The 14,310-nt window shown below is 46.6% G+C and overlaps 1 protein-coding gene across 1 annotated transcript in view; it reads right to left on the reverse strand.

Moving 5' to 3' along the window:
• Positions 1 to 215: 215 nt before the first annotated feature.
• The window catches only part of LOC138491336 (dysbindin domain-containing protein 2-like), a 554,316-nt gene continuing 540,221 nt past the window's right edge, over positions 216 to 14,310 (reverse strand). The window contains exon 4 of the mRNA XM_069617813.1: positions 216 to 522. Within this exon, the coding sequence (XP_069473914.1) occupies positions 500 to 522 (23 nt within the window). The 3' untranslated portion in view covers positions 216 to 499. The remainder of the gene's footprint in view (positions 523 to 14,310) is intronic.

Genomic DNA, 14,310 nt, shown 5'->3' on the forward strand with positions numbered 1-14,310 from the left:
TGTCTCCACAGGCTCAAAACTTCCACCCCCCACTAGCCATTGGCTAGTGATAATTTACTGTAGGAAATTCAGAAATGTTGTGCTGTGTGCATGTGTAGAATAAAGATTTTCCATAATAACTTACTAGAAAGTCTTAATTCTATTAAAGACACGGAGGCGAGCCTTATGCCTCTCTTTCTTTAATTCGGAATAAAGAAAAAGCTCAGCAGCAAGATATTTGTGCACCCAAATGTACCAAATATATAATAGTAAGCATGGAAATATAACAATAACATCATAACATAACTGAAGTCTCTGAAGGAACTGCATTCCCAGGGAGCTTTGCTCCAGTTCATTTAGAGGCCCCCAACATGTGACCTAGTCCACCAATAGTAGTTAGATCCCCTCCATAAACAGTCCTAAACATGATGTCACTTCCTCTTTCGAGGCTGCAAACTTGGCTGTCCATAGAAGAAGATTACTGTAGCCAACTTGTAGAACGACTTGCGTCGGGCCGTAATCAGGCGTACTTGTCTGTAGGCGCTGTCAAAGAAAGGGAAACATTAGTTTCTTGTATATGACAACCCTAGATCCCTTATCAGGGAGGGAGAGAAATTCATGGAGTTATTCTGATACAATACATATAAATTCCAAACCTTAACATTTATATTAAGACTATAATCAACATCAAGTAATATGCTGTCATTTCTCGCCGGATGGGATAATGCTCGCCTCCGTGTCTTTAATAGAATTAAGACTTTCTAGTAAGTTATTATGGAAAATCTTTATTCTATGTCAAGACCGGAGGGTCCCATTATGCTTGTTTAAAGCTTACTTACCACAATGGATGACGGCTGATCTACCGCTTTCAGGTAGAATTGTTTGAATACTAATTCGCTTGCCCAATCTGCCATCCTCATGATGTCTTCTAGGCAAACTCCTGACTGAAAGGCTTTGGAGGCCATGGCTCCTCTAACGGAGTGGGCTCCGAAGTGCTGGGTGTCGATCCCTGCTTGAGCTAAAGTCCAGCGTACCCAGCGTGCTAAGGTCGGTGCTGATACCGCTTTGTGCGGTTCACGCAGAGCTATCAGTAGCTGCCCATAAGGGGAGGTCCTGAGTGAAGCTGTCTTTTCTTCGTAGACTTACAAGCATTTAACCAAGCAAAGATTAGGTTGATCTCTAAAGGCGGGATAAGAAATCACCCTGGAATTGCACTTCGTTCTTCTATGGATATGGAATACAATGCCATCTGGAGAAAAGGCTGTGCCTGCTAGATCTAGAGCTCTGACGTCCGAGACTCTCCTGCAGGATACCAAGCAGAGTAAGGTAGTGAGTTTGCCGGATATGGCCCTACGTGATAGTTCTTCGTTATGAGGCCATGACAAAAAAAGTTTCAGTACTTTATTAACGTCCCAAAGCTTGTCATAGCGAGCTGGAGGTGGGACAGTAAGTCTCACACCCTTGAGCAACCTGCAGACGAGGTGGTGTTCTCCTGCTGGTACTCCTTGTATCAGGTCACGACCTGCGGAAATTGCTGAACGGTAGGCGTTCACAGTCCTGTAGGCAAGTCCTCTTTCCGCTAGGGATGCTAGAAAACTGAAAATTTCTTCTACAGGTGCTGAAATTGGATGTAATCCCTTCTCTCGGCACCAGGAGCTCCAGATGCTCCAAGAGTTGGAATATCCCTTAAGGGTAGTAGGGGCCCAGCTCTCCTCAATGAGATTGATCGCTTTGTGAGACATGCCTGGGACCCTCCATCTTGACCTGAAATCCTCCAGGCCGCTAGGGTCAGAGATCCGCTGAGGAGGAGAGGATGACGCTGACCTGATGGATCGAATAGGAGATCTGGAAACTGGGGTAGTAGGATTGGAGAATCCGAAGAAAGTTCCAGAAGAACTGGATACCAGGTCTGAGATGTCCAGACCGGCGCTATAAGGATCAGATCTGCATGCTCCTGACGGGCCTTCGCCAGGGTCCTCGCTATCATGGAGAAAGGAGGAAAGGCATACATTATTCCTTGGGACCATGACTGCAGGAATGCGTCTGTCGCAGCTGCTGCTGGGTCCGGCCTCCAACTGTAGAATGTTGGTAATTGGGAGTTGAGTCTGGAGGCGAAAAGGTCTATGGACATTGGACCCCAGAGATCCTGGAGGCAGAGAAAAACCTCTCTGTTGATCCTCCAGTCGCTGTAATCTGTCGAATGGCGGGAGTACCAGTCTGCGACTACATTTGAGAGACCGGGAAGGTATTCCACTGTAACTGAAATCTGATGATCCAGACAAAAATGCCAGAAATCCTTGGCTAATTCTGCTAGCGGTCTGAATATCAGGCCCACCCTTAACTCTTTCCACCACCCACCACAGGATATCATTGGGGGTGTGGTGCATGGTAAGGTAATGTTCCACTAGGGGGGCTGTCAGTGTTTTGCATTTGATTTTCGAACGGTGTTCTGAGATGCGGGTACTGACTGTCTGGGTGGTCTGGCCTATGTATCTAAGTCCACGTGGGCACTCAATACAGTAAATGACATTCTGACTTTTACAGTTGGAGAGATCTCTAAGGGTCCATTGTCGTCCACCAATCGGAAAAGTTTGCATCTTCTTGGTGAATTTACAAGCAACACAATTGCCGCATGGATGATGACCCTGCAGGGGATGGAGCGTGCGGGAGCTACCGCCCACTGAGTAATGTTGGTAAAGGGAGTGAACCAGGTGTTCTTTTATATTCTGTGCGCGTTTGTAAGCGAACATCGGGGACTGCTCACCCGGTAGGTTCAGGCGTGCAATATTCCAATATTTATTGACAATTTTCTTTAGTTGTGCAGTGTGTTTACCAAAGGTTACCACACATGTCATGCAATCCTCAATGAGCGGGGAATTTTCCTGCTCCGGATGGATGAGGTTGTCTCGATTAGAATTACGTGCCCGTTTCCTGGCCTGTGCGAGTTGTCTTTTGGGGTAGCCTCGGGCTTGCAAGGCTTGGAGAGAGCTGCTGAGTGTTGTTTGTAGTCCACCACCGAGGTACAATTCCTCCGGATGCGGAGGAATTGTCCATAAGGCAAATTGTCCTTGGTGTGGGCTGGGTGGTTGCTAGTATAGTGCAGGAGTGTATTCCTGTCTGTAGGTTTACGGTAGAGGTCACACTGTAGGGAGCCCTCTTTGTGTCTGATTATTAAGTCCAAAAAGTTAATCTCTGCATTGCTATGATCAATGGTAAATTGTATATCCCGATTGCAAGTATTGAGCCATGTCCAAAATGTTTTAAGCTCAATATCGGTACCGGTCCAAGTGAAAATCACATCATCAATATATCGGTGCCAATTGCTGATCTGAGTCTGCCATAGGTTAAGGTCAGAGAAGATATAATCATTCTCAAATTTGGCCATGTACAATATTGCCAGGCTGGGGGCAAATGCCGCACCCATGGCGGTACCTTTGTTCTGTAGATACATAACATTATCAAAGGTAAAGAAGTTTTTGCATAATGCAATCTCCATAAGCTCCAGTACAAAGTTAATCAGGGTCTTATGGGGGTTTGAATCAGCCGATAGCCATTCTCGAACACATTCAATAGCTTCAGCTTGGGGGATGTTAGTGTATAGGGACGTAATGTCCATTGTCACCAGAAACTGAGCTCGAGGGTCAAAAGGTAAGCCCTCAAAGATTGAGATGGTATGTGTTGTGTCCTTTACATATATGCGTGTTTGTGTACTGATTGGCTGTAAAAAATGATCTACAAACTTGCAGAGGGGCTCCAGAATGGAGCCGCAGCGGGAAACAATCGGGCAACCAGGGTGATTCAGGGGGTCTTTATGTATTTTTGGTAGGGCATAAAAACAAGGTGTTCTCCCTGATGGTCTGTTCAAGAAGGCTGCCTCCTTTTCTGAGATCCAGTCTCTTTCTTGTGCGTAGGCAACTGCGTTGTTTATTTCCTGACAGAGGTCCTTGGTAGGGTCTTTGCGTAAAATGCTATAGCTCTCCCTATCGTTGAGTAACAGGAGTACCATGTCTTTGTATTGTTTCTTGCTCATGATAACTACACCCCCTCCCTTATCCGATGGTTTTATGACAATATCTGTGTTATTCTTTAGTGACGTCAAAGCTTGTCTTTCTGTTGCGGAGAGGTTATGTCTAGTTCTCATGATTCTGGTTTTCAGTCGATCCAGGTCCTCTAAGACGCATCTTTCAAACGTCAGGAGGTCATGGGGGACTTGACTATCAGATGGGGTGAATGTTGGGGGCAGGTGAAGGCCAGTGTCATCCTCATCATCCTGTGCACCCAAATCATGTTCCTGAAAAAAGGTTCTCAATCTCACTTTACGGAGAAAGGTGCGTATCTCCATTTCCGAGTCGTACCAATCTGTTGGAGATGTTGGTACGAAGGATAAACCTTTAGACAATACAGATAATTCAGATTCTGAGAGATCTATCCGAGCTAGATTAAAGACAGGAGTAGTTTGAGCATTAGTTAGGGGATTCAATATCTCTGTCGGCTCCAGCGTTGGTTTGCCCTGCCTCCGCGGGCGGGGAAACCCCATTGTGGTTGCACCCAATTTGCGGTACCGTAATTACCGCCTTCCCCAGTCCCATTGAGCCCTATGGGGCAAAAATGGGAATGGGGAAAGGCCAGTGGTAAATGGGGAATTACCGCCCCGCCAACCTTGGAATGGGGCGGTATTTCCCCATTTAGCATTGGCGGACTCGTTACAATACCGGCAGCAACCATGGTGCTAATAGCGCCACTGGTTACCGCCGGTGTTGTAATGAGGGCCAGTGTCTATTTCACTGTTTAGGCTCCTCAAGACCACACAGAGATATGATATGATATGGCATTTATAACGCACCTATACACAAGTGTTCCAAGGTGCGACAAGGCAAGGGAGGGGGGACAGAGGGAAGACAAAGACAGTGATCTTACTAGGCCCAGTGACATTGACATCGCGCAAGTGCAGGGCAGGGGGGGAGAGGGTAAATGCGGGGGGGGGAAGGGAGAGGAGGCGGTGCAATACATAGGATCAACAGTAAAGAATAAATGAAATAAATAAAACAGAAGGTTAAAGTGCGGTCAGCTAGTGGCAAGTGCAGGAGTAGTGTCAGGAGCTGGTGGGGACTGTAGGGATACAGAAACAGCCCCCAAGTGCAGGGGTTGCCCGGGAGGCAGTACAGGTGTGCAGCTGGCGGGGAGTGAACCTGGGCTCATGATCAGAGTGTAGCCAGGTGACCAGTGCAGTTTCAGTCCGGAAATCAGCAGGTGAGAGGAGGAGAAAAAGCAGAAGCAAAGATGAAGGTCTTGTGGTGCATCCGGAACCAGAGATGGTTCTCCTCAAGTTTCAGGGAGGCTGTTCCAGAGGGAGGTCCCAGCTGAAGAAAGAGATCTACCACCAACTCGTTGCTTGGAGAAGCGACTGACCCTGAGGGAGTTGGAGGCGGATGAGCGAAGAGCTTGAGACGGAAGATATTTAGGAAGAGAGAGTTGGAGGTATTGAGGCCCTAGGCCCCAGAAGGCCTTGTGGACAATGAAGAGGGTTTTGAACTTAACACTGGGAGCCAGTGCATAGATTTCAGTCCTGGAGAGATACAATCCATGGGCCTGAAGCCAAAGACAAGTCTTGCAGTCCTGTTCTGGATGAGTTGCAGAGGCCGGCATGTTTAGAAAGAGTAGTCCAGTAGTGGTACAATAGTGGTACAGTAGTCCAGCCTAGAGAGAACCAGAGCTCTGGAGACAGTGAGCTTCTGGGGGAAGGAGAGGCGGTGCCGCTGATAGTGTGACTTCTTAGAGACGTCAGATATGTGAGCAGAGAAGTAGAGTGTGGAGTCGAAGATGACCCCGAGGTTTTTAGCCTCACAGGTGGGAGAAGGAAGAGGGCCAAGAGCGGCTGGCCAGAGAGCGACAGGAAAGGAGGGAGCAGGTGTGCTGATGAGGAGAATCTCAGTCTTACTGGCATTAAGGCAGAGATTGTTGGCGGCACACCACTCCTGGATAGCGGACACGCAGTCAGAGATGAGAGAAGGAGAAGAAGTGGCTGAAGGGAGCCTGAAAATGAGCTGAGTGTCATCCGCAAAGCACTGAAAGTTGTGGCAGAGAGCAGCAATGTGGTCCTTGATGGTTTTAGAGGAACAGGGGAGAACCTGTTTTGACAAGACTTTCATAGATATGCCTTGTCTAGAGACCTTGTCTGGGGAGAACAGGGCAAGGGCAGAGAAGGAGGGAGGAGAGGTGGCCACATAAGGGCATGAGGAAGAGAGGGGCGTAGAAGGAGGAGGAGGGGAGGAAGAGAGAGAGAGGACAGCATGTCCTGAGTTTTAGAGATGAAATCAGAAGCCAGGGCTGTGCAGAGGGCCTGGGAGGGGACATGAGAGGTAGAGACTGCAGCAGGATTAGCCAGCTCCCTGCACATTTTAAAGAGTTCAGCCGAGTTGTTGGATGCCGCAGAGATGCGGGCTTGGATGTGGGCTTTCTTCTTGGTGCAGTCAGAGAGCCGGTATTGCCTTTGGAGCAGGCGGCAGGCCAGTTTGTCAGACAATGTACAAGAAGCCTGACATTTCCTCTCAGCCACCCTACACTTGCGTTTAAGGGTGGCGAGATCTGAGTCGTCCCAGGAGTTGCACTTAGCTTTGGGCTTCAAGCAGATCCTAATGACAGGGACAAGAACATCAAGAGTATCAGATATAGCAGATTGGAGCATAGAAAGGGCTGTGTCAGGGTGTGAGTCAGCCGAAGGAGGACGAGGGGTGTGAGAAAGCGGCGGCGAAAGCCTCAACTGACACATGCTTCATGGGTCGGATAACCGAGAAGGTAGGTGGCAATGCTGGAGTTGGCTTGGCCTGGGGGGTGGAGAGAGTGAGCTAGGAGGAGAGGAGAAAGTGATAACTCCAGGAGAGAGGAGTGGTGAGAGGGACAGAAAGGGGAAGGTCTGTAGTTTAGTTTAGTTTAGTTTATTACTTGTATTGCGCACCAAACCCAAAGGTAGTCGGGCGCATCACATAAGTTTACTCACAGCTTGGTTGTACAAAAAAGACATTACAGTTGCAGTGTTATTATATAAAGTCAAAAAGCATAATTACAGTAAACACATTTTTACATTTTACAGGGTGATTGCACAAAGAGTATATATACAGGATGAGTTTATACAAAATTTTTACAAAGGGTATACCGAGTGAGGTCCGAAGTAGAGGAAGGTAAATTGTAGGTGAAGTGGACTGAAGCCAGAATCTCACTTAGCCGTCAGAATCTTTGAGCATTTTTATAAGGTTGTGGTGAAATTTTGTGTAAGATGGTTCTAGTCTGAGTGGGGTAGGGAGTGAATTCCATAGTTGGGTAGCCTTAACCTGGAAACTGTTTCCTCCCACTCTGGCAAGTTTGAATCTAGGGGTCAGGAGACAATTAGTATTGGAATGTCTAGTTAGTCTTGTCTCAGGTTTAGTAATGATTCTGTCCACAAGATAGCGAGGGGCTGCTTTGTTTAGGCATTTATGAGTAAGGGAGGCGACTTTAAGTTTTATTTTATCAATTGTAGACAGCCAGTTATTAGCTCTTCTGATGTCCGAAATATGGCCTCTCCCGGCAATTCCAAGCGCAGCTCTAAGGGCGTTATTTTGCAGGAGTTGGATTTTCTTAGTAGTTTGCTTGCTCGCCCCAATGTACATGGCATTGCAGTAATCAAGTCTTGATAGTATGAGAGCTCTAGCAAGGGTGATACAGCTGTTATCTGAAAGGAAGGCTCTGCCAGCTCTGATTAATTTACAGGTGTAGGCTGTGGCCGGGGCCAGCGTATTTACCTGTTTGTTAAACGTTAAGGCAGAATCCAAGTAAAATCTTAATGTTTTTACTTCCTTAGCAGTTGTAATGATGTTATTGTCGACGCTAAAGGCAGAATATTTTGAGCTTAGTTTTTTGAGAGATGATTGTGTACCCAGGATGATGATCCCTGTCTTGTCATCATTCAGGCATAGTCCATGGGAGGCCATCCATGCCTGGATGATGAGGTAAACCTTATTCACTAAGGCCAAATCCTTTTCATAATCACCAGTAATTGGTAGGAGGATCTGCGTATCATCTGCATAGTTAGTGTAGGTGATACCCAGATGATCCAAATCATCAAAAAGGGGCTTAGTGAAGATATTATATAAGGTGGGCGAGACACATGAACCCTGGGGAACACTGCACGTGATAGGGATAGGGTCAGCTGAAGCAATGGGAGAGAATACTCTCATGGTACGATCACTGAGGAAGGATTGTATCCAAGCAATGGCTTCTGGGGAGAAGTATGCTGCCGAGTCCAGGTGGCTGCACAGGAACTGGTGATCGACCAGGTCGAAGGCGGCCGATAGGTCCAGGAGCAGGAGGAGAGCTAGGTCGCCCTTGTCCCTGAGGTCATCGATCTGGGCCTTCAAGTCAATTAGCGCAGTTTCAGTCCCGTGTTGAGGCCGGAAGCCTGATTGTCTAGATCCTAGCAGATGATTAGATTCCAAGTGTTTTTGAATTTGTAGATAAGCTATTTTATCTATGATTTTCAGAAGGAATGGTACCGTGGTAATAGGTGGGTAATTAGTGGGAATTAGAGGGTCTAAAGTTGTTTCTTTAGTAAGGGGAGCACCCAGGATTCCTTAAGGTTAGTGGGGATGGAGTTAGTCCTGAATGATGCGTTAATCAATTTAGTGATAAAAGGTGACAGTTCTCTGGCTGCGTCCTTTATGAGTTGGGCAGGGCACTGATCACCATGACAGTTAGATGGTTTGAGTGAGAATATTGTCTTTTCTGTTTTGAGAATAGTAACTTTTGAGAATTTGAATCGGGGTAATGTGTCAGAAATAGTGGGAGTGGTTAAGGTAATATTGTTGGGCGAATTGGTTGATAGTGAGGCTTTTTTATTCTTAATTTTTGTTTGAAGGTTCGCAACTTTACCTGTCAATGCTTGTTGGATATTCGAACACCAAGGTTTGTCCTTAATACAGTTGTCGGGTACAGGGATGGGTGCTTCAAGTTCTTTGAGGATAACAAAGAGTTCCTTAGTACTAGAGTTAGCTTGGGCTATTCTTGTGTTGTAGGATTCACGTTTGGCTAGGAGAATTTCTTTTTTGTAGAGGGCAGAGATGGCGCCCAGATTCGTTTTATTTTCTTCAGATGGATGAGATTTCCATAGTGACTGGCATGATCTTTTTTTAGTGCGTAGGGTTTTTAAATAGGGTGTTTACCAAGAGTTGAGGTGAGCCTTGGGTTTGCTTTTTCTGAGTTTAAGTGGCGCAATTGTATCTAGGGAAGTGGTCATAGTATTGTTAAATTCTTTGATCAGGGCATTTGGTCCCAGGTTTTCTGGGTGGGCATTAAGGGTGGGTAAGATAAGAGGGAGTAGTTTGTCACAAGTGATATTTTTTTTATTGCGAGTGGGGACTGGGGGAGCTGGTAAAGCAGGCAGGGCAATAGTTTTCCCAGTGTTGAGGGTGAAAGTTATAAGATGGTGGTCTGACCATATCACAGGTGAATTGGAGGAGATAGTCGCATTACAGTTATGGTCCGCTATCCAATCCAGAGTTCTTCCTTTTGAGTGTGAAGGGTCAAGTACTTTTTGGGTGAAACCTTGTTCTGTGAGGATATTTGCCACAGTAGATGCATGTGCATCTTTTGGGTTGTTATATCCTAAGTTAAAGTCTCCTAATAGAATGACTTGAGAGGAGTTTTTTAAATTATTTGATATGATATTAGATAAGTCATCTTCGAAGTTTCCAATAGAGTTTGGTGGCCTGTATATTAGATGAATTGTAAGAGTTTGGGTACTATTTAGGTTAAGTTTGGCTGATAGGTTCTCGCAAGAATTAGTATCCAGGTGTGGTATAAATCTGATTGGTAGGTTGTCTTTTACAATGAGTGCAATGCCTCCTCCTCGTGCCTCGGTTCTGTCTGATCTTAGGATAGTGTAGCCTTTAGGGATAGCAAATGACAGTGCTGGGCCTGCAGCGGCGTGCAGCCAGGATTCAGTGACTGCTAATAGGTCTAGTTGTTCTAACTGTATAATCTCCGATATCTCAATGGCATGGGCGAGCAAGGATCTAGCATTTATTAAAGCTCCTTTGAGAGTATGGCAGGGTGAGCCAGCTGGTGATGAGTTCTGTGTTGTTTGTAGTAGGTTACCTTTGGCTTTATAAGTATCGGTGACAGGTGAAGGATGAGATCTGTTGTTACTAGGTGATAATGTTCTGGCAAGCGGTTCATGCAATTTAGACAGTCTTGCCCGGAGTCTACTATTTCTAATAGGAGTCATGCATGGTTGTGATAGCAGTAGTTCTTGCATGATTAATTTGGAGGGCCTTTCTGCGTTAGTATCAGGTGGGTATGATGCTATTATAATGGTGGGGGGATGATAGTTTACCAATATATTTATTAACAAAGTAGTGGCTAGAGCAAGAATAAGGCAGGTCAATGGGCTCCTAGTAGTGTGCATTTTAGGAGTGCTAAAGGTAGGTTGGCCCAGGGCGTAGGCACAATATACCAGAGGACACAATCAGAAAGTTGGGAATGCTAGACTGATGCTAGGTTTGGTTAGGGCATTTAGCACTATCACGGATTTGTAGGCATATGTAAGGGGCACAGTTAGCGTAGTGCGAACCAGCGTTAGGCTAACGCAAATGGGCAGGGAGCCCTTATCACAATTTAGCAGATGTCACAATTCAAATAGGTGGTTAGGCTGAACAGATGGGCATAAAGGCATGAGGCATGATCATAGTTCAACAGTAAGGCGCAAGCAATGTGAGGCAGATTACAAGAGCAGGTGAGCAATTCTACTGTTACCGTCCAGCATACCTAGTCTAAGATGCAGTGGCATTAGGTAGCCCATTAGCAGTCCAATGCCCTGTGGCAGCACCTAGGTTTGAATCAGCACTTCTAGACCAAAATACAGTGAGCTTGGGAGACACTTAGCAATACAGTGCCCTGTGGCAACATCTAGGTTTGAATCAGCACTTCTAGACCAAAATACAGTGAGCATGGGAGACACTTAGCAATACAGTGCCCTGTGGCAACATCTAGGTTTGAATCAGCACTTCTAGACCAAAATACAGTGGGAGACACTAAGCTGAGAAGTAGCGTGGTAGCATCTAGAGTGGGGTCAGCACGCCTAGTCTAGGATACAGTGGCATTGGGTAACACATTAGCAATACAGTACCCTGCGGCGCAGCAACAGGCTAGGTGCAGCAGAAATACAACAAGAGCAACTGGGGTTGAGGCAGCACTTTAGCAATACAGTGCCTTGTGGCAACATCTAGGATTAAATCAGCATTTATAGACCAAAATACAGTGAGGTTGAAGTGACCCTCTTGAGGTGAGGGCTAGTAAGGCAGCATTCAGGTTTGGCGTGGCACCCTTAATTTAGAGGTAGTAATACCGTGTGCTGGCATTTGTAATAGTGAGGGACACCAAGCATTACAGGTGTGGCAGACAGCGTGTAACTTCTCTAGGGCTTGGGTCTGAGCGCATGGTTATGTGTGCATAAGGCGCTGTATTCAGACATGGTTTCAGGGAGCATGCATACAATGTTTGATGTGGGTCATAATATCGTCTGTCTTTCAAGTGAGGTGATTGATCACAGTACTCACGATGTAGCGTTCTCGTTGTTAGTTACCGGATTGTGTATTGCCGGTGGAGCGTGAGCTGAGTTCTTGAAACCGACAACAAAAAGGCGTGCGTGCAGAGTTTTAGGGCCTGGGCTCTGGCAGTCTCTGGACAGGCTTAGGACAGGAAGCCTTGGTAGCCTGGCCTTAGGAGGCGGGCCGGCTTCTCGCCTGCCGTCGAATCACAAAGAGGATTTCAGGAAGGCTCCAGCCAATCCTCGACGTGGTTCCACCGGCTGGTTCACAGTAGAGGAGGAGGGGCAGCACCTGAATTACAGGCGGCCACCTTAGAGGAGCAAAACCCTTGTGGTAGTCGGATGCACTTCGGAAGGATTAGCATGTGCAGCGGCTGAGCACACGCTGTGTGGGCATAAATTTAAATTGTAATGCAGGACAACTTCGGGATGCGGGGGACGGCAGCGCTGTGTGCCGTGTTGCTAAAACTTCCAAATTAGCAGTGGGGCAGCAACAGGCTTACCGTGAGCAGAGTGGCTCATCCGGGGGGTCATCCACTGCTCCAGCAGTGGGGTCGGAGCTCCTGCTCATACGACGGGCGTTGTGGCTGTAGAGATCAGAGCATCCAGAGTGTGCCCTGCAGAGTGAGTTGGGCCAGAGGGAAGGCTAGAGAGTGAGAGAGAGTTGCAGAGGCCACAAAAGAGTCCAGAGGAAGGACAGGAAGGATCCAGGTGGATGTTAAAGTCTGCAAGAAGGAGGAGCTGAGTGGTCGAGACCAGGAGGGAAGAGGAGAGGTCCGCCCACTCAGAGAGGAACAAGGAGATATGACCAGGTGGCCGATAGATGGTAGCCACAGTAAGGGAATGGCTAGGAGTGAAAGAGAGCCTGCAGATGAGGCATTCGAAAGAGGAGTAGGCCTGTGTAGGAATGACAGAGGCAGGAATCCACTCCAGGAAGATCATGGCTACACCCCCTCCGGAACGGTTGGGTCTGGGCACGGAGAGGATCTTGTAGCCATCAGGGAGGAGAGTGTCAAACCTTGTGACAAAGCAGGCCGTGAACCATGTCGCAGTGAGACAGAGGACATCGAGGTCAAGTTCTTCAAGAAGGTGGCAGATGTCAGAGGAGTGTTTGGCAGCTGAGCGAGAGTTTAGAGTGGCAATATGGAGAAAGTGGTCATCCTTGAAAGACTTCCGGGGAGGGCTACAAATCAGAGGTACGCCCTGCGAAGGTGTAGAAGAAGCCTGGGTAGGGGCAGAAGAGGAAGGAGGAGAGGGCAAGGATGTGAAGGAGGAGACAGCAGGAGGAGGCAAGGAAGCCATGTAGGGAAAAGAAGAGACAGCAGCAGAAGAGAGGAAATTGATGATGCGTGGGAAGCGTCTATCAAAGAGAAAGTTGGCCTGAGGGCCTTGAACCAAGACGGTGCCATTCAAGTAAACATGAAGCTTGTTACACAAGGGTTTCTTAATTAGTAATATGGGCCTTAACCATGCTGACACTTCTGCTGATTCAATGGTTTTATCATCTTGTAGCATTTGTAGTAGGTCCTTCCCTCTGTGCTTGATTGGGACTGCTCCAAGGCGTAGTCTGATTTGGTGTCTGTATTTCCTCACACATCCCAACACCCTTACAAATATGGTCATGTGATGCTCCACTAGGTCTTCCCTTTTTGTCATCTCAAGGCATAGTACCTGCTCTTTGAGTTTAGCCAGGTCATCCCAGGACCACTGGTCCATGCCTTGCAAAGTACACCTGGGTTGTTGCAGTGCGCTATGAATATTATCAGGTCTCAAAATGTGCATCTGTCACTAGCTTTTGGTGAGGGAAAATGTACGCTTGGTGAGTAAAGAATGATGCACTGTGTGCATGTCTATAATTGAGAGGGCAAATGATTCTTAATTTCTGGCTTATAGCTTGAAACTTAAAATGTTCACCCATATTATTATTCATATGATTATTATTATTGTATTTATTGAGCAAGGACTTAGCTTCGGAAGCAACCGAGCACTTTAAAAGTCATAAGGGGAAGGGAGCAGGTTGCAAGGGATCTATATAAGGGGGCGGGTAGCTTGCCACAGGGAGGAACAGGCAGACAGGCATCAATAAATATCTACAAGCAACTGTGGGAGGAAACAGGGGCAGCAGATCGCCCAGTATCAGGTTAGTGGGGGAGTGGAAGGGGTATGAACCTAGGCATTAACGAAGAGCCATTTCTTAAAGAGGAGGATCGTGAACTCCTTCCTAAAATGTACAAGTTAGGGGTCAAGTCTGGTGTTGATGGGGAGGCGGTTCCAGTTCTGGGGGCAGAGACAGAGCAGGCCTGTTTTCTGGTTCCTTCTTACCTGAGCCGGTGGACATATCCTGGTTTGTGGTGTATGATAGGCCTCCATTGTATTAGGGATTACAGTAACTTTGTTAAGCACCTCGACCATATTGAATCTGACCAATTCTGGAGTATGTTATATGGAGCCGAATGAGTGGTAATAACTGCAGCAGCCCATAACATCTGGAAAGCAGCTTTAAAGCTGTTTGATATTGGCTTGAATAATGTTTAGCTTTTATATGAATTTTAGTGTGTTTTATTTGGATATTAATGGGTATATGCTAATCATGTCATTGTGGAGTAATTGTATTGCTTACTTTTCTTAATTTTGTATTTTATTGTTGTGCATTTATGTGCTAAAGTTATGCTTAATAACCAAATGCAGAATAAAGAATGCAAAATAAAATGAATAATAGGCCTCCAGAGAGGCTGAGCTTCTGAACGAGTTAG

Source organism: Ambystoma mexicanum, chromosome 10 (assembly GCF_040938575.1).
Source record: "Ambystoma mexicanum isolate Mex_15411 chromosome 10, UKY_AmexF1_1, whole genome shotgun sequence".
NCBI lineage: Eukaryota > Metazoa > Chordata > Amphibia > Caudata > Ambystomatidae > Ambystoma > Ambystoma mexicanum.